Source organism: Centrocercus urophasianus, unplaced genomic scaffold, assembly GCF_019232065.1.
Source record: "Centrocercus urophasianus isolate 14NV4802_14NV808 unplaced genomic scaffold, USGS_Curo_1.0 seq_10, whole genome shotgun sequence".
NCBI lineage: Eukaryota > Metazoa > Chordata > Aves > Galliformes > Phasianidae > Centrocercus > Centrocercus urophasianus.
Genome location: NW_024884142.1, coordinates 23,379,301 through 23,406,402, shown reverse-complemented (window position 1 = coordinate 23,406,402; position 27,102 = coordinate 23,379,301). Strand labels below are relative to the sequence as shown.

The following is a 27,102-nucleotide window of genomic DNA, read 5'->3' as shown; positions in this document are numbered from 1 at the left end:
AAAAAAAAAAAAAAAAAAAAAAAAAAAAAAAAAAAAAAAAAGGACAGAGAATAGTTAAATAGTTAATTTGACAAAATTGACAGAATTGCAATTTTCAACAACAACAATTGTTCACAGTTTTCCTATACAAATTAATAATTACCATCTATACCCCAAGTCATCAAGATAAAACAAATGGCAGGGCATGGGGAAATGTGTTTTTTTGTACAAAAAACAAAAATAATGAGAGTGACTCAAATAATTCTCCTTGCAGGACCCTGTTATGAACTTAGCTTAGATAAAGAAAATGGAATGAAGAGGGCTTCTGGAAAATTATAGTCCCTTTAGAACAGTTTCTGGCAACAAAAAAACCATCAGTCCAAATTTAAAGGTATGATGAGAGTTGTCCAAGTTACAGGACAACAAGTCAGTGCAAATTGATGAGGTTTTAATTCCTCATTTTTGCTTTTATTGCTACATCTCTCCTTAATATGAAAGTTATGCTCTTTCAATATGCACATATATAATTCCTGTCACCCTGCCCAGCATTTCTCAATTTATCATGCTATGGGAGCATAGAGACAACACTGTACGAGAACTCAGAACAGAGGTGCAACAGCACCATCTCTTTAGCGACACAACCATTTTGCAAAGAAGGCAGTACTAAGGATAAAGCCAGCCTAGAAGCTTGCCAGTTAATGGCATGCAGAAAATTTGGTAAGACAAGCTGGCAGCGCCAGTATGATCTGTCATCACAGAAACAAAGCTGTTTTAACTTTCGCCATGAAAAGTTAATGAACGGGAATTTACTGCCAAAGCAGGATGTCTGAAACAACACACTGAACAGGTCAATCAGCTTGCTTTTTCATGGAGTAAGTTACTGCTGTAACATTTCAACTTTCTTTTCCTGACTTCTCACGACAATGAAGGGAAAATGTTTTTCACAACAAAGCCTAATTAAAGCCTCCTTCTTTATATGCTGTTAGTTTGGGAATAGAAGGCTCTTATCCAGCAACCAGCATTAAGTCAACAAAACAAGCAACTGCATTTCATCTTAACCGTTTTTAAAAAGGGCTGACAAAGCTAAAGGCTGAACTGATCCACTCATACTTGCAACCAGTTCTGGTGAGAGGCACAAGAAACAAAGTTTAAAAGCTAATCTGCTTGAAAGAGGTGCTTGTAAATAGTGCGTGATCCAACGAACAGCATTAGACTTCAAAAAATCTGAATTGTCTGTATTACCTTAATGAATGTCCTTTCCCTTTCCTTTTTGTTTTTCAAATAGCAGCATCAACGTACTTTACTGAGAGCATGAATTCAATGAAATTGTCTCAAATTATTATACTATCCCTTTTTGACCGAATAGTTCATTGCATACCTTTTTTGGTACTCTCACACTCAATTACTCTTAATCCTTTGCCTAAGACTAGTAAAAATACAGTGAATGGAAGAAACAGTCAGTGCTTCTCAGTAATGAGGAGATTCTCAGTTTTCTTATTCCCTTCCTCTACCAGAAATAAAACTTATGTCCTCCTCTGCCACATGAGAACTGCTGGCTTAGCCACCATACACGTAAGTCCAGTTTCTTTCTAAAAGAGTACAAAAAAGAGAAGAAAGGAGAACAATGCTTCCTAATAGTTCCTGCCACAGAGTAAAGGTAAGGTCCTCTCCAGAGTGTTTTCTGTTCAGGCAGGAGATAAGGAGATCTTGCTCACTTTGCCCATATCTATCTTCCTTAAGCCTGCCAGCTCTGCCATTGTTGCTAGTCCTGAATTTCAGTGTCATTCCAGAAGGCATGGGACACGCCATGTTTTTGAGGCACATGCCAAGCTCGGCTCACAGTGGTTCACGGTAGTGAAGAGACTACTTTCAAGACTTTCAGCAGACCTCTTAGTGAAGATCACTTTGTCGACTCCTTTCTCTATGGAAAACTTTCATGTATACTCTAGCCCTACAATCATCTCCCCTGCAGAGTAGGTGTCTTAGGACATCTATACTGTATTTAGACAAAAAGAAAGGAGACTTTTTTGACAGCAAGATCACAAGTGTCTGCTTTTGCAGTTACACTGTTGCAGCTCAGAAGGCAAATGGTATCCTGGGCTCCATCAGAAGAGGGGCCGCCAGCAAGGACAGGGAGGTGATTGTCCCCCTCTACTCTGCTCTTGTGAGGCCCCATCTGGAGTACTGTATCCAGGTGTGGAGCCCCCAGTACAAGAAAGACAGGGAGCTGTTGGAGAGGGTCCAGAGGAGAGCCACAAAGATGATCAGGGGACTGGAACACCTCCCCTACAAAGACAGGCTGAGGGAGCTGGGCTTGTTCAGCCTGGAGAAAAGAAGGCTGCGGGGTGACCTTATTGCAGCCTTTCAGTACCTAAAGGGAGCCTACAAACAGGAGGGGAGTCAACTCTTTGAAAGGGTAGATAACTGCAGGACAAGGAGAAATGGTTTTAAGTTGACGGAGAGAAAATTTAGTTTGGATGTCAGGGAGAAGTTTTTACTATGAGAGTGGTGAGGTGATGGAACAGGCTGCCCAGAGAGGTTGTGGACGCCCTGTCCCTGGAGTTGTTGAAGACCAGGTTGGATGGGGCCCTGGGCAGCCTGGTCTAGTATTAAATGGGGAGGTTGGTGGCCCTGCATGTGGCAGGGGAGTTGGAGATTCATGATCCTTGAGGTCCCTTCCAACCCTGACCATTCTGTGATTCTGTGATATTTGAAAGATCTATTCTTATAGGATCCTGCAGGGTCAAGAGTGAAGGCACTGCCAACCCATACACACAGACAGTGAGGTTTCACCAAAAAGCACTTTTTTTCCCCCTAAGAATCCATTTTATTGGGAAAGCAGCCTTTTCCATTAATGGACTGAATCTTGTCTTTTGTGATATTTAAATGAATTACTGTTTTGACATGCTACATTTGGCCAGAAAATCAAATCCCATAACATTGAATCTCACCACTGTAGTTTGGCAGACCAGAGACAATGAAACCCAGCTGAAGAAATGTGATCGCAATGTCATATGCTATCTGATTTATTAAATGAGACCCAGATCTAGCTTGTGTCTGGGAAAAAGAGAAATCTAATTCAAATGGCATTAATGCACTTTGTTCTGGAATACCAGACCTGCCAAAGGAAGCAGAAAGAAAGAACTGGTCCTAACTAAGAAAAGTTATTGGAGAAACAACTCCAGCATGTTAAGTATATTTTGAATTTCAGACTCAAAGCTCCAAGGAAAAAAAGGCAACAGCACAGTGGCCTCGATGAAGTAGGTAACCTGATGCTGGTTCCTGAATACCAGGCATCTGGAACCATGTTTGCTCATACAAGAAGTCAGAAGCTTAAACCATGGTACAATACTTCCCTAAGGAGCCTTCTAAGCACAGGGTTAACTACGAGTTATCCTGATCATCATTTGCACTTCTGGGGATTAATGAACATGAGTACTGATTTCTAGCACAGTGGGCTTTGCAGAATGGTGCTGGATGAGCAGTATTTGCACCAGGAGATGCTGTTCATCACTGATAGGCAGTCATTAAGGTTTCTTTATGAAGGTATTTTATCCAAAAGCGTATTTAACAATATGTTAAATATTGTCAGCATGCTTTTGGTGGATTGGAATGAACTAGAGATGGAAACTGACCGAAACTTTGAGACTCTTAAAGGTGGCCTACATTTGGTTTTCCCAAGTATGAATATCAAGAGTCCAGTAAGAACTCTACCCAGTTTTGTGATAGACTCCACAACTGTGAGTTAATCTATATACTTTTATAGTATATAAGTATTCCTGCTTAACAGAGACTAATATTTCTGTATTATTCATAGTTTATCAAAGGTCTTCTCTTTCGCCCATGTGGACCACCACAGGTCAGACAGTGGGAAAAGGAGATCCAGTAGTGGTCATATAAAGTCAGATCCAATACTGTCTTCTTCTCATACACTTCTTATTAGGATAGGGAAATTTTTGAAGGCATAATTTCATTGGAATTTAATTTTTAATATGTAGAAAGAGCAAGGACCTGAAATGCATAAAAAGACTGCTTACATTTCATTAATTTAAAGTACAATATGTGCTGACCCCAGCTTATTTTTTAAAATATAAACATATTTGAATTTAAACCACTGAAACAGCTTCCTGCAGAATTGGCAGAAAGAGGATCATTAGATTTTCCTTCCACTCTTTGTCACGTCCTCAGTCTGGTTGATACTAAGCAAATAACGTTGGAAGTATGCAAGACTGTTTGATTCTGTCTTCTATGCTATTTTAGAACAGCATAAAAATTGCTGGAAAACCTGGCCATAATACTTTTTTAAATGTTTTCTTTTATTTTTCTTTGCATTAGCTTTTCTGCTATTATTATATTACACTTCAAAAAAAGAAAACACCAGTGCTCTAATAGCTACTAATGTACTCATGCTGTCTACAGATCTGTGCCTTCCATAGTTTATCATAGATGCCTGATGAGCTATCTATGCCTGGTCCATATACTTTTTTAACTGTGACCTTTGGGACTGTCAGTGTACCATTGCAGTTCTTTGTCTTGCAAACCGACTCTGCAATTCTGCAGAAGGATGGGGTCACTTTGATACGACTCTGATCCATTAAGTGCACCAAAACTGTCAGTCCTCCAAAATTATTTAAAGGGACTGACCCTCCAACATACACAATCACATAAATACGAGTGCCCACACAACTTAGGTTCACAGCATTTTTCAAGCAGTAAAGTACCTCGGCATTGGTTTAAAATATTTCAGAAAGTTGTTCTTATTGACATGTTTTATAAAGCTTCCAATACACCTTCTTTTTAGAGAGCATATCCTTAAAAAAAAATAACCACATTTCATACCTGAAAGACAGCAAATCCTCTTCCCTCTGCTGAAACTGTAACTGTGATCGGTTGCACCGGGGGAATCTGGAAGGACAGATAGCCAAAACAGTATTTTCAGATCACTTTCAGGAACCAGGCTTTACAGAAGTATTTCTCACTTTCTACAGTACCTCCTTGGTTTGAAGCAGAAAACGGTTTTGAGTGTCAATTGAAAATATTTCTGGGGTTTCCAAAGATGTTGCAGTAACTGTTACATCCATTTCTGTTTTGTGTGCACTGGTAAGAGCTGCAAATAGACTCAAGGCTTGCAGAGCCACTACAGTGTCCTGTTGAAAGAAATAAATGTTTCTGTGTTAAACAGAAGAACTCTGCATAATGAAGTACTTGTGTATAGATAACACCTGTGAGAGCTTACAGGCTCTGTACTGCCCCTTTTGTTGATTACACTATGGTCTTCATACACCTGCATCCACAAGTCCATTGGGATCCCACTGATGTGAAGGATCCCAGAGCAGAAGAGACACAAAACCAGGGAAACCATGTTAGAAACCACGACACACAATGGAAAGTCAGGTGAAAGATGTTTAGTGCAAGCTATGTGGAAGACTTGACACGCTGGTGTTTACAACAGTCAAAATGACAAACAATGCAGACAGCAAGGAGAAAACTGATGAAGAAAATAATGATTCTGCTACTCTGTAGATTTTTATAGTGACTAAGAACTAAATATCTAGCACTTCAAAGCAATTTTTCAGGATTCCTTGTTGACTGAAATAAAGTTATAGGTCTGTAATCACTCCTTAATTATTAGAATCATCTCTTCTTCCCATACTACGTCCTTGCCCAAGATGATTTACCTCTCTGATTTCTTAAAATCCAGAAACATCAGATGATTATCAGCAGTTGCTTGCACATTGAAGCTCTATGGCTATAATCCTAACTCCAGTGTTTAACACAGTATGACAGAAGAGATACAACTAATGGGCTATAAGAACTAATAGTTTGAAATGAAAGACTTTTGCAGTAGAGGCAAATATTTGGCCGAAAAGAATGTCTTGATCTCATACTTACAAATGATTACTCTTTTACAGCAGACAATGACAGAACATCTGAGCAAGTCTGTCTTTACTCAGAACACTCATATGTTGATTCCTGCTGAAAATATATGTCTTCCAAGTTCAAACTTACAAAACATTTTCATATTGCAGTGAATGAAATTACAGCAACCTATCAGACTTACATATCTAATCTATATAAAAGGGCCTTAAAGCCTTTTCTGCCGTACCATCAACATCTACCTCTGACGTCATGGACCAACATAATAAAATAGGAGACATTACTTTTGGAGCAGCCCTTATATTAAGTGTCTAATGTGATAAGCTTATGCAAGAAAACTCTCCAAGTGTTTGTTTTAAAATGATCCTAGATACTAAAAAAAAGTGGGAGATAATTTCCATAAATTAATAAAAGGCATCCACAGAGATATGTGGGGTAACTTTGAAATGAAAATACTTCAGATTACAGAAAAACAAAAGGATTAAACTCATCTTTTAATTTCTCCCTCAGCATTAAATTATACACTACTTCAATTTCAAACTTTCAAGTGAAAATTGTCTCTAAGAGCAAGGAGAAAAGCTGTTTCAACAATTTAGTATTTCAGTTAGTCTCTTCAAATAACAATAACAAGCATCAGTTAACATGTTAGGAAAGTACTAGAACCAGGCTGGTTCCCAAGAATTACATTTTACTTAACGGAACTATTTTCTCATATATTAATAGCAACATACAAAAATAAGGAAGAATAGTCTGCATAGAATGGTACTGAGCAGTACAGAGATATGAGACATTTTATTGTGACCAGCATTTGTACTTAATTTAAAAGAAAACTTAAAGTAACACAATCCAGAGTAATATTTAAGTTTTCTGGATGCTAGCACAGCTTACAAGATGTGGCTTCAATAACATGGAAACCTCCTGGAGATAATGAAATCTTCCAAATTTCACGGTCCATCAAAATTCTGTTGCCAACAGAGGCACTAAGATAGGTTGTTCCTCCAAAACCCTTTCTTATCTTAGCTAACAGCCTTTCAGGAATTTGGGAGCCCACATATGGAAAGAATAGAAAGAAGTTTCTCTCCTTGGAAGCCACATAAGCACAGATATTTATCATACTTGCTTGGAAAATCTGATTAAGTACTTTCCCATGGGCATCTTCTTAGCATCATTCGGTTTTTGTGTTTTAAATAATTAAGGGACTCCCTACTTTTGTTTTTTATTAAACATTAATTACATTGGTTGTCTATGTTTAAGATGCCAATCCTGCAAAGAATGCAAACATGCACCCAACCAAGGCTGATACAGCAAAATAAAACTCAGCAATCACTATTTAAAAACAAATGTTTGGGCCTTTTTTAGAAGATATTTCTCTTTCTGAAAGTACAACAAAGTCTCTTTTGATATTACCTGTGTAGATGAAAATCCTCCAAGATGATTTCTTTGCTGACTTAGCCATTTCATAATAGGTATCCCTTCCTCCAGCCTGTCCTGATGAAAGTGTGAGAGCAGAGCATATGCTGCAAGTTCAATATCAATGGACCGTGGCTGCCAGGAATCAGAAATTTCAGAAGCAGGTGTTGTCCAGAAACGAAATTCTCCTGAAAAATAAACCAAAATAATCTCAGATCCACAGACTGAAGTCTTTGGACTTCTAGAAAAGTCTTATTTAAGACTTAATTTATGCTTGTGTAAGGGATCTAGCAATGTTCTTTAAAATTAAGTGAATGTTTAGGTGTGTCCCCAGTAAATATCTTAGGTACGTCCTCAACACTTTTTGAATGTAGTTATAAATAAAGCTGGAGTCCAGATAGTCAACTCCAATCAAATTCAACTGACTTTATACATAACTTCATATGACCCTTCTATTGTCAATATGAAATGCTTAGGTCAATGAGCCCTTGTAGAAAAGCCATCTCATTGCTGGGATGCTCACTAGAGAAAGAACTTCAGGCATTACAGCTGCCCAACAGGTTCGTTCTTGAAGAAAGTGCAAATTCTCCCTTTTGAAAAGCTTAACTCAGAAAACACGAAAGGAGGACACTCAAGAGGCTCTGTTTCCAGTCTAATGAAATCCTTCAGGTTTTTCAAGAGGATAGTTATTATTTTCAACAACAAAAAACAACCAGAAAACTTTGATCTCTTCGATTACTATGATATAGTCTGCTCTTCATCCAAAATAGCAAACAAAATTTAGTCATATTGAACATGGAAGAGGATAAATATGACGAGCTTATTGGTCACTACAGAAAATGCAATACACTTTTTTATCAGCTCACAGGATGTCATTCATCTCTTCATTCCAATACTTATTTCAGCTAACCATCCTCCAACCCTGCTCCTGGAATCGTACTGATCAATCAGAACCACTCTGAAATAATTAACTTCAATTGTCTAATTAGACAAACCTTACAAGTTCACACAACATGAGAGAACTGACAAGTCATGCTCTTTGACAGCATCGTGGTTTTCTCAAGAACACAGAAATTAAAACAGAAAGTCTTAGCTTTGCTATGAATTAAAGCTTTATTTGAAGTTCCTAAGCTATTTTATCTAGCAAGCTGTGAATATATTTTAATTTTGAAGGATTATCTTTTTCTCTAATTCTATATGCATATATGCGTGTGTGTGTATATATATATATGTGTGTAAAATTGAAAAAAATCCATTTGTACAACCATAGAAGACTGTTGTGCAATACCTTGTTGTTCTGCTCTCTCATTCAGCATACTCAAGGCTTCCTTTGCTTTTGTACTTTTCGCCCACGACAAAGCGTACGTCACAACTGCTAATGTATAATTATCCGAAATGCCTTCTTTTAATTTATCTTCCAGAAAGTTTGTAGCTCTCTTAATGACATAAGCATGCTGAAAATGAAGATCATACACTGAATATATATTATTATAATGTAAAAGAGAAGCTTGTAAAGATGTAGAAACTGCTATCTTTAAACAACAACCAACAAGTACTGAAAATCTCAGAATAACAGGCACAAACCTCAGAGGCAAAGCTTTTAACCTTGCACTGTCTTTTATGAAAGCTAGTAATCTCAAGACAATTGATTGAATGACTGAATGCTTCTATGGATAGTTATCCCCATAAATTCCTTTTTATGTTCCTGTACTGAAGGCATGAAAATATTCTTGCTAAATGCAATTGCCTTTAGATTTTTTAAAGGTATGCAAAAATGGATGGCCTCACAACACATACTGTCTTAATTAGTAAACCGAAATACAAGGAAATTTTACCAAATAAGGTTACATTTTGTCTCTATTCAGGATGTTCTTCTATTTCTTTAAATTACCAGGTGTTTGCCAGGTAGTATGAGAATTTATGAAGCATTCCAGAGTCTGTAGATTCTATTTATGAACTCCAATACCTCTTTATCTTGGAACCCAAGGAGAGAAGACATGATATATGCTGTGAGGGTGATTGGATTATTGGTGCCTCCTTGAAGGTCACTGTGTAAAACTTTGCCAGGTTCCTGAAATTCTCCATTTGATTTCTGATGTCCAACAATCCATTTAGCTGTATCCATGAGTACATCTTTATCTATATCTATAAATGGACGAGCTTGAAAAAAGCATCTTAACACAAAAGCTGATAACCTGGAGGAAAACATTAATGAAATATGACAAAATTAGCTTCTGTTAAACATAATGTAAGAATATGATGATGCATAAAATACTCAACACACAGCTTCCAAGCACAGAGGAAAATATGTACTTTATCCAGACAAGAAAGGAGACTAAGCTTAATCCACAAAAAAATGAAGCTATTTCCTTGTTCCTAAAGATAATTCCTTTTGCAGCTGTTACATTTCAAAAATAAGTACAGACTATATATGCTCCAAGTCTTTGTTTGTCTTTATTTATCCAAGTCTCTGCCAGTATTTGTTTAACTTTATTCAAATATTGCTCTCTTGGCTTCTGTTGCTAAGCTAAAGTGGCAAAATCATAACTGCATTACTGCAAACTGTAAGTGTGATAGTAGTTATCACAATTATCCCTCTAACAACATCATCAAAACAGCACTTGTTTTATTCATTAATAATCTGAAGTTCTACTTTGACTCCTTTCTTTGCTAAATGTGCATTTATGTAACCTGCTACTGCATTATATATTTAGCAGGGTTGCTGATAAATGATCTTCATTTTCCACTCCATCAATACTGCATTTAATACAAATCCCACTGAAACTGGTGAATGGAGCAAGTAAGTGAAAGAGTAATTGGAACAGTTTTATTTGAAGCTGGTAACACGCTGAAGCACAAACACACATATAAACTAATCAAATGTAGATTAGCTAAACAAAGTGCTGGAACTTGTATCTGCTTATCTTTCTAGCTTCCACAATTATGTTTACTATGTTTCTTAAGGTGGAATTCTACACTGAATTTACAGTCTCAAAAACAAGGTGTAGAAGACAAGTGGGACAATTTTTTTATTATTATTTATTGATTGATTGATTTATTACCATCAGTAGCTCTAATTCACCTCACAGAGAATTCCTCATAGAGTCCTCAGTATCCAGACTGGAGAAGAGTGAAAATCTATTTGAGGCAACACTAAGCACTACTAAGTGAACACTAAGCCTAAATTGTTTCAACCAGAATTATAAGCAACGTAATTAATGTTATTCTTCCTTTGAGTAACTTTCAGACAAAGCTGCCTGCTCTCTGTGGAGTCGCATTTAATATATAATGCTTTAAGTGGTCTCAATTCCTGATAAATTACGAGAGAACTAAAAATGCATCTATGGCACTTAAATACTGGTTTTTAAGCAGGCAGAAAACAGGCTGTTCTATTACTCAAAAACCTTAGAGCAGCTGGACATATTCAACACCTCCATATCGGTAGGTCAAATGTGCCTAGAATTTGCTTCATAGAATCATAGAACGGCTTGGGTTGGAAGGGACCTCAAGGATCATTAAGCCCTCTGCTACACGCAGGGCCACCAACCTCAGCATTCAATACTAGATCCAGCTACCCAGGGCCCCATCCAACCTGGTCTGAAGACATCTACCACCAATCAGCTAGTACCTACACCAGTGAACTACTTTCTAAATCAGGGTTTTTCCCAAACAACATGCGGGGATAACCTGAAAGGACTCAAGAGAGTGTCAGGGTCAGAAGGCTACCAAAGACTACGCTGATATTTAAGCTGCAGCGTGGTTTATACTTCCAGGGCCAGAAATATACCAGGGCACTTTCTCAATGTATGCATAAATACGATGCACCCAAGAGTAAAACTGGAACGTGTTTCCACTGCTCAAGAGTTCCGGTTTGCAGAGATTGCAATAGTGATTTAAACAAACGCTTACTTGACATTCTGCCTTTATACAGTTAATAATGTTTCACCTTTGTTGTTATGACAAGAAACCAAACTGAATAGTCTTAACTAGCTTTTCTTTTTTCCAAAGGAGTTTTAAGTTTTCTCCATGCTGGTAAGCTATCCTCTCTAGCAGAACATCTCAAGGCATTTCATTCAGCTATTCCCATGGGTAAAATAATTCATTGTTCATCTTTCGTAAAATTAAAAAGACCTGCCCTAATATTGGCCTTGACAGCAAGCTATCCAGAAGAACGACCTTAGAGTTGGCCTAAACGCCTAATGAAAACCAGGCAGAAGGCTAATACAGCTGGAAAATTTTAGCAGCTTCACAAAAAAATCTAGTCTTTGGAAGTATCTAAAACAGTCAAATTCCAAAGTGAAGCTGGCAGAACTACTTACCACGTGCTCCCAGAGGGATCTTCATTTCCAAAGGCACTAAAAGAGCCATCATCCCTCTGGAAAAGCAGCTCTCTTTGATATCCTGGAGTGAAAGAGCAGAGAGGTATTGAACACATTCCTCTTTTGCGGGTTCTTCCCACAAAAAAAAAACTTCCTACTGACATGAAGCAAGGCACTTTCTAAGGATGTGAAGAGTAGAACCTGAATAAAATATCCCTCAAATCTATAAAAATACACAAAACCATGTAGAAAACCATAAGAAAGCAGGTAACAAAATCTATCTACAAAAATAGACCTAGAGGGCTCCCATTCCCACTGAACTCATTGACCCTTCTATGTCTCTTCCAAAACAGGATGTTCTATGATTCCCACTTATCCACCACCCAGACGGGACAGCAGGGTAGAGGTACAGCCTCGTAACTCAGTGGCTCCAGAAGCACAGCAACAAGTGCAGACTGCATCTATAGCTCAACTCCTCCAAGAGCTGAAATAGTGAAGTCACATAACTAAAGAAACATTTTATCTTTCCAGTAGACAAAAGAACAAGCAGAAAATAAGAATTTTCCAACCGGAAAGGCATGAGAGCAGCTACAAGTTACAAATGCTGCTGAAAAGCAGATACTTTCATCAACTTACTTTGGGCAAACCAAAGGACTAGCTAGCAGAAAGCATACTGGAAGAGGCTGTTCTGAAAATGAACAAAATGTTTCATCAGTAACTAAAAGAACTTCACAAGGGGGACCTGGTTAAGCAGCACCAAAGATTTCTCAATATCCAGAAGTGTATTTTATCTTGATTGCTGAACACCTATAAGTAAAAGGGTCACAAAAGCCGACTACCTGCTCATGACCAGGCACAATGTCCTTTTTCAGGAGCTGACTTTAGTGCAGATCCAATGTTCGTTAATATTATTAATAAAGAGCTCCACAAATATTCTACTCAGTGTAGCTTCTGATCTGTAAAACCTTCCTTCCTGTACATTTTGCTTACTATTTGTGCATTCAGAACAACAATAGTATTTAATAATAGCATTTCTCAATATGTGTTTTCTTCTCTTCCCTCCTTGTTTATTTCTTGGTTGTTTTATTTTGGTTATTATAATTAAGAAAAAATATTCATTAGTTTAACATCTGATATTCATACAACACAGAATACTGACCCAGTCAGACAGAAGGAAAAGCCTAAGCAAGATTTTATTTATTTACATCATTAAGTTATACAGAAGGAACCGACAAGCAAATACTAGGTATCTTAATAAATAGTACCCATAAGACTCATCCTAGACACTGAGGCCCTGGAGCGTGTTCACAGAAGGGCAATGAAGCTGGTGAGGGATCTGGAGCACAAGCCTTGTGAGGAGCAGTTGAGGAAATTGAGATTGCTCAGTCTGGACATACACAGGGGAGACTTTATCACTCTCTACAACTACCTGAAGGGAGGTTGTGGCAAGGTATGGGTTGGCCTCTTCTCCCATGTAACTAATAATAGGACAAGAGGGAATGCCCTTACATTGTGCCAGAGAAGATTCAGGTTGGACATTAAGAAAAAAATCTTTCTCCAAAAGAGTAGTTAGGTGCTGGAATAGGCTGCCCAAGGAGGTTGTGGAGTAACCGTCCCTGCAGCTGTTCAAGAAACATTTAGATGTTGTACTGAGCAACATGGTTTAGTGGGAAATATTGGTGACAGGGTAATGGTTGGAGTGCTTGATCCTGGAAGTCTTTTTCAAACTTCTTGATTCTATAATTCTATGAATCTGAACTGCTACGTTTTACCAGTATAGTAGTATCAAGTTTCTTTATTGTCTCCTTAAAACTGTTTGAAATTACAACTTCCACTTAAACAGGTTTTCTAAATGTATTTAGTAGAACAACAGTGGTGAACTAAATAATTAAAATTTGTGATGCCTTCCCATACTGATGGATCTGTCAACTCAGTTAATAATCTTGAAAAGTCAAGCAATCTTGAGTGAGAGAAAGAAAGCAATTAAGTGGTAAAACTTTCTGCCAAAGTTTTAGCCTCAGAACAATATGCCATGAGGGGCATAATTATATGTACATATACAAACAGATCACTTTCTCTTCAAAAACACCTGACTGCAAGGCCCAAAGTTGAGGTCTTCTGCTTCTTCACCGAACAGGCAATATGCAGTAATAAGGATTACAGCCCACTACCCCAATGGCAGTGTAAAATGATGAACTAAGACCAACAGCTTACTTAACAAAGATTGCTGAGCAGGCATAACACAAGAAAAAAAAAATCATCTCTGAATTTACTAGGATTGGGAAAGATTGGAAAGACGAGCAGAACCAGATGGAGGTTCCTCTATTTCCCATAGTCTTTTTGCTTTCCTCTTAAGGTCAAGCTCCATGCAGTCACGCAAAAAAAATCTTCAAACATGAGCATATCTAACACAAAAAAGCCTGTAGAAATGTAAAAACAATAGATCTGAGGGCTGTGAACCACTGCATTCATTCCAACGGACACTCAATCAAATGTGAAAAACAATACTTTAAATGTCAACACATACAACTGGAAAGGCAAGGAAAAGAAGGATCCTATTACAAAGATGTATGCTAGTACTTCCAGAGGACTGGCTGAAACCCAGAAGATGTAGGTTAGCTAAGCCAAGCTAAAAGAAGAGTACATCAGGATGGAAAGGAGTTCAGTAATATGTGAAAGACTTGAAGGTCTCATGTTTCGAGCAGCTTGAAAATACAGCTCCAGCTCAGTGCTTGCCTGGGTCTAGCTCCTAAGCTTTCAGGACAAAAAGGACTTCTTATTTCTGAAGAAGTGATTTCAAGATGAGATCTGTCATTTCGAGAACTGAAGGAATTTATTTTAAATTCAACTTTTCTTTTGCTTTGCCTTTGTTCTAGGTAAACAAAATCTGATAAAAGGAAAGAAGCCACTGATAGCCATGGTTCCTTCCTCCCACTAACATTTAGTTTTAAAATTAATTATATTTACTTCAGATTATGTGGTCACTGTTTCAGATATTTAGTGTATTTTGACATGTGAAATAAATTAGGTTTAAATTCACCTTCATTATAATCCTCTTGAAAACTGATTTTATGAAAGTTACAGCTCAAACTAAGGATAAGTAATACATCATGGATACTGTCTGACCCAGTAGGCACAAGGAAGCACAATACAACTACGTTCTCCACACTTCGTGATGCTCTGGAGTATTTTCAAATCAAAATATACAACCATTTTCCTTTAAAATATTCCACTTTCCGATGTCCAGCACAGAGTTCATTTCTGATCAAGTCTAAAACTTGGGTGGGCAAACATCAATCACAAGAACATAATTCCTAGAGTTCTGCAAGGACATGGCAGGATGAGAATGTGTCTAATTTTGCCTAATGAGCATTGCTAATTTTGACCCACTGTATCTCACATACAGCAATGTTTGTTCATACACAGTTTAAGCAAAAAAGAGCTAGCAAGTACCAATAACAACAACAAAAAAGCACAAAAATCATCTTCTAAAATGCAGTTTACCTCTGAAAAATAGCTACATAGAAACAGTTATATTTTGGAGAAAATTTTCCTCGTAAACAGAATTGTCTGCTCCTCAATTCTGCTATCCCAGAAGAAAGAGAAAAATGAGTTTATTTCCAGGTTGCATGACACCAGCAAAGTAGTCTCTCAAATGCTAAGTACAAAGTCAAAGGTACTCTAGCTAGGAAGAGTTCTTGAAAACATAAAATGTCCTTTAAGCATACAGACCTTTTCTCATAAATGATAATGCTTTTGATTGAATATCCTCTCTCAGCTGTCTCGTTTTAGTAAGGTATTGCAAAATATAAACATTTGGAGCAAAATTGATCATATTCTGTTCACCACAGCCATAAGGCATCTTAATCAATGATGACAAACCATTGATTGAAGGTCCAAGTAAATCACCTGGAAGATAAAATTGAAACTTAATACAAATAAACACATGTCTAACACATGAAGGATGGTATCAGCTAAACTATGAAAAAATTTAATACATTGGGAATACTTGTGCTCAACACCAGTAGCCAGGCAGAAAACTGCATTAACCACACACAGTCTTATTATTAGCTTTTTGCTCACTGATTAATCTCCTCATAGAACTTTACTGACCTTCCCAACTACACAATAATTAAAAGAGACACCATATGAAAAAGCCAAAAGATATTCCTTCCAGGAGAATGTTTCAGCAACTGTTCATATTTCAAATTTCCTGTATTTCTCCTCTCACACGCAGTTATCAAAATCTAGGACCAACTATGAGTCAAGTTTTAGGCTTTATTCTCCAAGCACGCAGAATTTAAACAGAATATTAACAAACTTTGCAGGACTTTCCTGTAAAGTCCTGACAGTCTCTTTAACTCTGAAAAAGGATACTTAATACCACAATATTGTAAATAAAATAAAGAAATAATGTACACCATCTATACACAGTCATCTTATGATCAGTTCAATGGATGAGAAATTATTATTAACTAATGATTCATGCCATTAACATAGGGATTAAATTAAATTAACAGTTTCCTAAAAATCTATGAAGCAACAGCTATACAGGGCAAGATCTTAGAAAGGCCTTTCAGTACAGAAGTTCTGGCAAACCCTGTTATGATAGTTCAGGATATTATACCAACATCCCTGCTCTACTTGACAGTCTACTGCTTCCACTTACTATTCGCATCTATGTAGTACAGAAGAAACCAGCAACTGAATTATGTTAAATGTGGTGACCACTTGCAACAGGATGTCACAGATGTCAAATTGCTAATGGAGACCAATCCTTTCACATCCATGTGGAATACAGGTACTCTCAACTTCCAAAAGCAGTGGCAGTGGCATACTGTATCTTCATGCTACATCTTAAATACTGTGTTCAGAAAAAGTCCAGCAGACAGCAAACTATACTTAAAACAACAAAAAACAACTGACCAGTAATAGAGATGGAATCAGAACAAAATAATTCTTACCTATAGCAGTGACCTGCACTCTTTCACTACCACTTACAACATCAGAAGGAAAAGTGAAATCCAAAGTTTTTCTCACTGCTTGTTGTTTACCCCCAGTTAAATCCAAAAGGAGTGTCTGAGAATATGTTTGTTCCAATCCTTCAGCCTACCAAAATAAACAGGATTGTTATAATTTCCAATAGATTGTTGCTTTTAGAACTGGAACTACATGCTTACTGTGCTGATGCATCTAAAACTCTGTGAGATACTTTGTGCTGCTTCTTAACACATCAAGAGCCTGAAAAACTGGCCCATCTGAACTGACACATACATGTTTTTATAATAAAGACCTGCTTCCACAAATTTCTTCTAGCAACCATGCGTTAATTATAAAAATACACACAAAGTCATTGAAAGCATCTTTGATTCTAGTGAGCTCACTGACAAGCACAGTGCTCCATGATCAAGAATATGCCAAGGCCAGAAGTGCTCTCTTTCATGCTATCCTACAGCCTGTCATACAAAGAAGACTTACACCAGTTAAGTTAATCACTGTAGGTTCAAAGGTTCCATTCATTCATGCATGCAAGTCTCTTGGAGAGAAAAAATGTCTTCAAAGTAGAGAAAACGAATGGATTTCTTTTCTCAGCCTAGATTTAGTCCAACAGGATTTTATTCTCTTCAGCACAACTGAGCTTCAATTGGAAGGGCAATAAGTGGCTCCTTCCAGAATTAACTTGCAGGACAGTTATTTTGAGATGTCCAACAAAAGGGCTGTGCTATAAAAGAAAAGCTTTCTGATGGTTCCAAAAATGGGCCCTTAAAATGAAAAGGGAATCAGCAGAATCCAGCTGGCCAGAGCTTGCTCCTCACGGTGGACAAGGCTGAGTCAGTTGTGGGTAAGTATGGATACAAAAATGCAGATGCAAATAAAATCTAGAAGAACCTCAGCTTTCAACATTCAGGTTCTACAAACAGCTGTGCTGGAATTCACATCACTTATTTCATATGTTTATTGTACTCTGAAGTAGTGCAAATTTGTGATCCTGTCTCATAAGAGAGGTAAATCAGCACCTTTAGAGCATACTTCAGTTAACCTGTCATCCTCGAGACATGTGCTATCAATCCTAAACAATAGATAAGAAATTAGCAGAAAGAAAAATCTATGAAATCTGAAAACAAAGGCATAGATGAAGGGAGCTTACCAGCAGGCTAGGGACCCATTTTTTACATGGTCCAATAGTGATAGGAAAAGGAAGAATGGCTTTAAACTAAAAGAGGTGAAATTTAAGTTAGATATTAGGAAGAAATTCTTCACTCGGGGTAGTGAAGCACTGGAGCAGGTTCTATCATTCTATGAAGATCAGCACAAGGAAATGACAAGTCCTGTACCTGCGGAGGAACAACCCCATGCACTTCAACATGCTAAGGTCTGCCCAGCTGGAAAGCAGCCTTTCAGAAAAGAACCGGAGAGAGCTGCTGGACACCAACTTGAGCATAAGCCAGAAAAGGGACTTTGCAGCAAGGGCATTCAACTTTATCCTGTATCATGATACATCATGTAAAGCCCGGCCAGCAGGTGGAAGGAGATGATCCTTCTGGGTCCAGGTGAGGGCAAATTGCCTAGACAGGCTGAGAAGTCTCCATCCTTGGATACATTCCAAACCTAACTGGGCAGAGTCCTGAGCCTCTGCTCATTGCTCAATTGGTTGCTCAATTGATCCTCCTCTGACCAGGAAAATTGGACTACACAATATCCAGAAGTCCCTTCTAAATTCAACTATTTCCTGATTCTAGGATCTTAAGTAGATATTTTAGGATGAGATGTAAAAGTGCTTATCACCTTTCACTGAAATGGAGCTCAACATGATTCAAACTGTTAGATGCCAAAAGTTAGGCAAATCTCATCCAAAAGACGCTAGTTCATCAAGAAAGTCTGGGGGCTAAACTTTCATCACTAACACAGTAGAGAAATGTTCATAAAAGTAGGCTTTGAACTAAGCTAGGTGCACTAAGAAATTCATTGCACTTATCCATAATAGAGTTACATGGTCCACTTTACCATCCTAGATTGTTAAGCTAACTGTAGCACCATTAATTCATTGATGTGAAAATAGGTTTTGCCTTGCTTTCAGAAGCATTTGACACACGATCAGCTATAGAACAGATCTATATTTTCAATTCTGGAAGGAGATCTAAAGAATTTATTTTAAAAGTGATTTCAACTTCAAGCCATCTGACCAGAAACCAATCTGAGAAAATGAGAAGCAGACAAGTATACTGGTTTGCCTCTTTGTAACAGTCCATTGTCTATTTTACAAAGCAATTTATTTGTAGAGCAAGCCAAGCTGCAGACTGTTTACCTTTACTAAAACTTTTTGGATGATAGCATCAGAAGCAGCAGACGATATTGCTGTCACTTTGATGGGAATCTCTCCCAGCTGTTTTGGTTTGATTGGAAATTGAACAGTTTTTCCATCTTCACTTGGTACAAATATAGACTGTTGATTTCCTGTAGCATTTATTTCATTGGATGTTAGAATAATTTCAAAAGCATCATTCATATCCAGGATCACATTAACCTGTAAAATACAGTAACATTTGCAATAACGTATAAATTTTGAAGAAAATTTAAGCTGCCTTTTTAAGCTTTATATAGAGATATAGCCTTACAATACACTCACTGAAGATCTCACAAGAGAAAGTTATGATTTTCATCAGTAATGCACTCCCTTCAGTGTATGCTAAAATTCAAGTACAGAGAACAGAGAGACTGTTACTTTACCTCGGCTTCTTCTTTCAAATAATTAAAGATATTCACTTCCAAAACGAACTGCTCTCCTCTGATGACAGAGTATGGAAGGTTCAGAAAAACAAAGAAAGGTTGAAAAGCTTCTAGCTGCAAAACAAGGTCAGCACAAAACAGTGAATCCCTACAATCAGATACTAGTGAGAAAACAACTACACAGCATGTCTTCTGACTAGACTCTCACTTTTAAATTCTTATGAGAGTATCATTACTCACAATCACACTCTAGGACACTCAACTCAATTACACTCAACTACATTACTCTACAACTAACAAAAAGTATTACTACAGGGCTGAATCAGAAGCCAAGAATCCCTTCTGCATACAAGCACCTTTGTTGGAACTCTATAATGCCACTAAGATGAAAGCTGCTGGACTCCTGGCAGCTTCGACATGGCAAATTCTGACAGGAGAAGATGAACTGAGATCAAGAAACTATCATCCTGCAAATTGGAAAGCTGCAGTCTGTCCAAAGATACCATTAAAGCTACTACGAACTATTTTGGACACACAAGTAAAGGAGGATTCTGAACCTGCCCACTGACATATACCCATGTCAGTACAGACGTGTGTTGGAATCCAAAATAACTAACTTTCCCTAATTCTGTAATTCACCAGCACATAAGTATGATATGTTACTTTGTGTGGTTAATCTTGGCCTAAGTCTTTGGTTATACTTCTAATAGTACATCTTTTCTTAATTAAAACAGAAACAACTTGCAGGAATCTGTCAGAAACTGATTATTTTATCTGTTAACAGAGACTTTGGACCAACTCTTGGCTCTAGGAAGGCAGTGGTAAACTCACATCAAGCTCCATGGGATTTCACCATTTATGAACATCTGCACATTAAGAATGACTGAAGCATGATATCTATTATTAGAGAAATGTCAACTAAAAATGGCTTTAATTCAGTTTTCATTAGAAAATTCTTCTAAGTATTTTGAGTTTCAGATCCAGAAAATACTCAGATTTCTTTCTAGCCAACAAATATCCAAAAAATATTTTGTTTGCTAAAGCTTCCAGTGATAAAAAAAAAGTCTTTTATCATTAGAAAAGTTTTAATGAATAATTTTTTGTTAGTTCTTACTCAATGTTCTCACTAGATGCCTATTTCTTTTAATTTTTTTTTCCTCTTAACATCTTGCAATACTAAATTTTAACAATCAGAAATATTTCAGTATCTTAAAATAAAACACCAGGTGAAATTATCAATACTTTGTGTACTAAAAGACATGTAAAAACAAGATGCAAAGCAGTAAATGACACTAAACATACAGATATCACTTATTTATTTCTCCATCACAGTTTTTTTGCATTTCTTTTATTTGTCTCTTTGTATGGTACTGATTAACATGTTTCAGCCATATGTAACTCCAAGCGCAATCTAAACATCCCAATGAGGGTGAAGCACTGAGCAGTGTATGTTGGTGATTATAGTTAAGGAAGAAGCACAACATCTGTTTTACTTGTAGCTTTCTCATATTTGAGAGTGAGGGACCAAGTATGTATTTTCATATAGTTTGAATCAGAAAACAATTCCTCTTTCCGTCCCTTCTCTGCCAAGCTAAGTGGAAGAAACAAGAATTGTGATTATAGTCTCAGAGGACTCTCAGCCACAAAATATAGATCTGTTTCCAAATTTTGTGGTGTTTTGACCAGGATGTTCAAAGCATATGGTTTGTATCTGGTAGATCAGCCAACTACAAATCTGAGTCTGTATCTGGGCTTACATCCTGAAAGATACTCCTCCACAAAAATTTGAAGGGATGAAAATTTCAGTGAGTAAAGAGTTGTCTCCAAGTTTAATTCTAATTAGTGCATGCATCCAGTTGGAAATCTGTGACCTAGTACTACAGACTTTCAATCTTTCTGACCTTTGGCACTTAAAAGTGGAGATGTCCCAATTAGGAATGTAGTTTCTCTAGGATTTTTTTACTTTATGCATGAAAAGAGATAACTACAATGACATTTCAAAAAGTAATTCTTATTCTAAACAGTCCAAATAGCATTCTCTAAGAAGCTGTTTCCACGAATACAGAGTGAGCCAAGGACAACTGCATGTCTATTCCGGAAATTTCAAGTTTTAGGTCTAAACTGACAAGTGCTGAATTTAGTTTAAATTGCTAAATTCTCCTTAAAAGAGCCATGGAGACAGGAACCTGGCAGCAAAACCACTTCATCCTGGTGCCCAACCTCCATGTCCACATAAGATTTCACTGTAATGTTTTCCTAACAGTTTGAGTGCGCATGAAATTTCTTCACTGATATAAGGAGAAGGCTGTTATTAGAAGAAAAATGCAGGTTCCAATTAATAATCTACAGTGTTATCAGTATTTAAAGGAGAAACATCAAGCAATGTGCTACCTCTGCTGGAACAGTTGTCACTCCAAGACCGCCGTTTTTAGAAAGCACAAAAGCACTGGCTACCCAGGACGTGATGGTATCAGGTACAGTGACTTCCATTGTGGTATCTGCATCAGATCTGATAGCAAAAGGACATAGATGACTTTCAAAAGCATCTATTTATAGACATGAGTAAGTAAAGATGTGTGTTAATAATACATCAAAAACAAAGTTCAAACTCTTGGCAGGAAAAACTTTTGGTTATCTGTTTTCCTCTTCTTAATCATTTAGAAATATTTGTGATGGGATCAAAATGATTAAAACAAGTTATTAAATTATTTTGAATTCCATAACTTTAAGATAATTACACACAATCAACTTTCACAGATCCTGTAAAATAATCTTCAATGAAGTCTGTTTCCCTAACTTCTTAGCTATGAAAGAATACAAGATTTGTGCCTCACAACACAGGTCAGATTTCACTATTAGTTTAACAGTTTGAAATGCTTCTTGAATTAGGTGCAGATGAGAACAGATTTTAGCTTCTGGGTCACAATCTTCTCGTGCACTTAACAGAAAAACACTAAGTCTCCCTACAAGTCAGTTCTCCTTACATAAAAGGAAAATAGTTTCCTATCCTAGAAATCTTTGTCTCCAGGGTTTTATTTTGTTCCATTTGAAACTGAAAGTCAGGGATTACTCTGCTTTGTGGAGTTGTAAAATGCCTCATTTGGTGGGCTTCCAACCTCACTTGTGGCCTCTAGGTGGTAGCAGAATATAAATAACACCACACTTTTAAGCTGTTTTTCAGTACCAATGCAGAATAATACTAAAACAAAAAAATAAAAACAGTAAATCAGTTTCAATTTCCTTTTAATTTCATACCTAGTTTTGGTATCAATCCAAAGCCAAGTCTCTGGAAAATACGTCCTTACATACGGAGTGCTAAAATCTAGAGGTCCATCTCTAGCTACTGGCAGATCATCACCAAAGCCATCCTCTATGGGTATCATTCCATCATCTACAAAACACAAATTATTGTCCTACCTACAAATGTCTATGTTTAAGAAAAATCAAATTAATACAGTGTTTGCAGTATAATCTACAGTGTTGTTACATATGTTAATTCTACTCCACAACATCAGGAACTTTGCATAATACTTTTTCCCTTGCGTTTTTGATTGTTAATTTATTTTCTTAAGTAAATGAAATTTCAGAAGAACATTAAGGTTATACATAGCCTTTCCAGACTGCTTCTAGAACTGATATAATATAGTGTCATACAATTAAGTGACAAACCACTGATATGAAACTGCATCCGAAATTGCAAATAAGAATGTCATTCATTGATTCTCAGTCCCTTAAAGAGTAGGGTCACTCAGGACATCAGCAAAAGTGAAGTTCTCAAAACAGTACCTAAAGGAGTTTTGCTTGTTTTGAACCTTATAAACAGTTCTCTTTTGCTAGGTTGGAAGTTGCCTTTATGTATACTATAGTGAGAAGACTTAAGAGGGGCCCTAACCCACAAATCTCCTTCCCCACTCAGTAAATTAGATTTGGCTTCATTTATTTTTATTACTTACAAAGAAAATGTTCTTTATCCTCCTCAAGAATTGCATCAGTTGATACCCAAAGGCTGCATTTCTGGATAAAATTTATACAGTTTATCTCAATACAGGACATTCAGGACATCAACAGTGCTCATCTATTTTATTTTTTTTTCTTGTCTTTCTTTTTAAGAAAATAAAGTCATAATTCTAGAGTAATTATAGACCTACAAGTAATACACAGGAACCAATAGATGTCACAGCTATTGGAATCTGAATATTGCCAAAATGACAGAAAAATTTTAAAAGGGATGACACTATAACACAAGCCATACTTATGAAAATATAAACATATATAATTGTATCCAGATTATTTACATGCTGCTAAATTACAATTCAAAACCCATATAAACAATGAAAACTGTAGACTGTTGTCTACAGCCCCAAGCTTTAAAAGGAACGTTAATAACCTTTTATTTTAGTAAGCCATACACAAACCACAAAGTTGAGCCCCGCCATGCCCACCCACCCCCCCCCCCCCCCCCCAAAAAAAAGATCAGAGTTTCTTATTTTAAACATACCTGAAAGACACCAAAGGAACCTCTGACAAGGGGGAAATACTGTGCTGTATTATATAAATTGAGTTCATGAAATACCTAGGACAAAAAAAAAGAAAACCACCATAATATCACCCAAAAAGTAAATGCAAATACTTTCTTTTTCCCAGGACTGTCACTGTTAACAGATGCTCATTTGTAGGGCAAGCAGCAGCAGCTCTGTTAGCTCTCACATAAAGGAGAAAAGAATCAATGACAAGATGAATGGGATTAGATTGCAATAATTTCGTAATTAACAGATGAGTACTAAGACTACATAAACCTAAAACAGGAGTCTACAGCCCACTATTATTCCATGGCACTTAGGCTACTTTGTCATTTGGTTGCTTTAGGAACAATGCATATTGTCAGCTCTTTCAAACTGTTGGTGCACCAGAGCTTCTGCAAGAAAAGAGATTTCAAAAAGATGATTAATTACAGCATTTCACCCCTTAAAAATAGAATTCTTTGTATTATTTTACATAATTGATATTAAAGAGCATGAATCAAAAAGTTTCAGTGATTTTTGTCTTTTCCGAAAGAAGAAACAGCCAGGCATTAACAGAGAGTTTATTGAATAGAAAAACAATACAGTATTAATTGGAATCAGAAGTGCTGGGACTGTTGCCTTGTAAGCTTTAGAGTCTTTTCTGCTAAAGTAGATAAGCTACTTGCTGATATAAAAAAAAATCTGCACAGCTAAGAACATTATGCCCAAAGAACATTACTCATTCAGCTTATAAGCTGTAATATCTATGTAAATACACATATTTCATACAAACAATAAAGAAAATCTTTTTTTCCCTGTATACTTACAGAATCTTCAGTTATGTCACTACTGTCTCCTAGAAGCTTTGTACTTTTATCAACAACTGCAAGTCCAACTACTGATTCTGGATCTGTTGTACTGATCTTAAGGGACACTTTCTCAGACGGTTTGACTTTATCTTTGCTCCAAGAAATCTTAATCTAGAAAAAAAGTTAAAGTAAATTATAAAAAAAGACACTAGTTTAAATTATACATTGATATTTGTAGTCAGTCAGCAACTCTGAGATTTTCTTAGTCTCTATTAAGACTGCATTTCCTAGACTTTGGGGAAAATACTATGGCCTTCCTTTTGCTCTTGCTCTCCCAGCTGATCCTTGGACTGAGTATAGTTACTTCAAACAATCAAACAACCCCTGGATTTGAAGTAGCAGTCTCTTAAACCACAATACACTGGTTTCTACAGCTAAGGGCAGTAAATGAAATTCACTCTCTCTATCAATGTGCAGCACAGCATGTAATGTATTTTGGGAAATACATTTTTGGGAGAAACTTCATCCTTGAAAGATTTTAATGAAGTATGCCACAGTGAGATCAACACAGAAAAAGGGATTTATATAGTGGGTGCATAGGTAAGGAAAAAGGAAGTGAATAGATAAATACAGTACCAGTATGCACTTCCTACAGGTAGTGAAATGAGGAAGGGTCATCCACTGTAAGGTAGTTCTGATGTGCCCCATCCACGCAACATCAGGTAACAATGCAGTGAACAATGCTACTCTTTTTTCTCACCAAAATAACATTTCTATGAAGTCTGGAGACCCAATTAGCATCATACTGATGTTGCTTACATTTAGCTGTCTGCGTTTCTGTTTAGTGTCTAAGCTTGACAGGTGTCAAAAGGAAGTTGTGGTGACTAGATAGCAGTTTTGCTCATCATGGAGCAGAAATCCAAATTGCAGTGGAGAAAAAAAGTTCTATAGGCTCCACTGACTGCACTGAGAGAGAGTAGGTGGGATTCACTTATATAACAACTGTCACTTTTTGTTATCTAAGATGGTCAAAGTCATCTGAGTCATCCGCAGTGGTGCAGAATTTCCCTTTCTGGAATAAACTCTGGAGTCCAGGCAGAATATCCTTAATACCAGACTCAGTTTGGGCAACCGAATATCCTTGGCTGCGTAATTCCCGTACAGCTATCAGATCAGACTCAGTCAGCTGAAGTCATCTGGAATCACTTGAGATGTCCCTACAGCACACTGTCTGGCCCTCAGCTCCCATTCCAGAAGTGGATAGGTTACCTACATGACCTCCTACTGGTCCTAGGACATATCTATAGGTTACAGAGAAAGTAGTCTTCATAGCAAATACATTGAAGTTGATACTAAATTCTTATAATTTACCTTCTCAATTTTTCATTCTATCTGTACACAAACTAGGATGGTGGCTTTCATTTGTTAGCTAGATTTAATTGAACTGGTATTTTCAAGATCATGCCTCACTTCTTCACCACAATGTATGCTATAATCTTACACTGAAATCAGTGGCCAAACTTGCATTTTTTCCAGAAGGATGAACAAAATTGTTATGCTTTCTCACTAGAAATATCCTCTTGTCTCTACCCTAGAACTCCCAAGTTTTAGCTAAATTATAATATTCGTTTTCTGTTTAGATTCTCAGAATGGATTAGATGGATGGTGAATAAGGAATTGGCTGGATGGTCACACTCCAAGATTTGCAATCAAACACAATGTCCAAATGGAGACCAATAATAAGTAGTGTCCCTCACAAGTCATTTTGGTATAAGCACTGTTGAACATCTTTATCAGTGACACAGACAGCAGGACTGAGTTCTGCGGAAGAGACAAAGCTGACAAGCAGGAGGGAAGGGATGTGATCCAGAGTGACCCTGACAGGCTTCAGAACCTGACTAGGGTGAATAACTCCTCAAACTTCTAGAATTCCATACTTAGAGAACTTAGGAGCATTTTTCTACTATGTTGTTCAAGCAATCTTTGTCTCAGTATTTGGCCATACTGTTAAAAGCATAATTATTATGTTATCTGTGTATTTATGGGGAATATGTTCAGATATAGAATAACCCCACATTTAAAGCCAGATCCTAATTATCCTGGCATTATCAGAAAGTTCCATAGACTTACACAAACCTCAGATCAGATGCACAATGAGGAAGGTTTTACATTTACAAGCTTGTGATCTAAACTACTCTTTACCATACAACAGACAAAAACATGCTCTCAGGCTCATGTTCAATATAATTACCTTGTTGTCCAAAGCAGGCTGAACAGGGATTGTAAGAGCATCATTTACAACTGCTCCATGTTCATCAACATAGAATACAAGTATACATGCCAGAGGAGCCCAGGAATTTTCTGCTGTTAAATTGAATGTTTTTTCAACCATTGTGCCAGAAGTCATAATTTGTTCCTTAGATAACACCTGAAAGGGAAAAATTAAATACTCAATCTGTTGACATCTCAATACATCCT

At 37.0% G+C, this 27,102-nt stretch overlaps 1 protein-coding gene across 1 annotated transcript in view; it reads right to left on the bottom strand.

Annotated features, from left to right (window-relative positions):
* The window catches only part of CD109 (CD109 molecule), an 83,478-nt gene that overhangs the window by 15,764 nt on the left and 40,612 nt on the right, over positions 1-27,102 (bottom strand). The window contains exons 13-28 of the mRNA XM_042824828.1: positions 26,876-27,052; positions 24,643-24,795; positions 23,812-23,886; positions 23,267-23,327; positions 22,569-22,704; positions 21,705-21,822; positions 19,314-19,427; positions 18,892-19,110; positions 16,550-16,694; positions 15,318-15,494; positions 11,586-11,667; positions 9,233-9,461; positions 8,555-8,720; positions 7,264-7,454; positions 4,971-5,126; positions 4,819-4,884 (exon numbers count right to left, since the gene is read on the bottom strand). Of these exons, the coding sequence (XP_042680762.1) occupies positions 4,819-4,884; positions 4,971-5,126; positions 7,264-7,454; positions 8,555-8,720; positions 9,233-9,461; positions 11,586-11,667; positions 15,318-15,494; positions 16,550-16,694; positions 18,892-19,110; positions 19,314-19,427; positions 21,705-21,822; positions 22,569-22,704; positions 23,267-23,327; positions 23,812-23,886; positions 24,643-24,795; positions 26,876-27,052 (2,265 nt within the window). The remainder of the gene's footprint in view (positions 1-4,818; positions 4,885-4,970; positions 5,127-7,263; positions 7,455-8,554; positions 8,721-9,232; positions 9,462-11,585; positions 11,668-15,317; positions 15,495-16,549; positions 16,695-18,891; positions 19,111-19,313; positions 19,428-21,704; positions 21,823-22,568; positions 22,705-23,266; positions 23,328-23,811; positions 23,887-24,642; positions 24,796-26,875; positions 27,053-27,102) is intronic.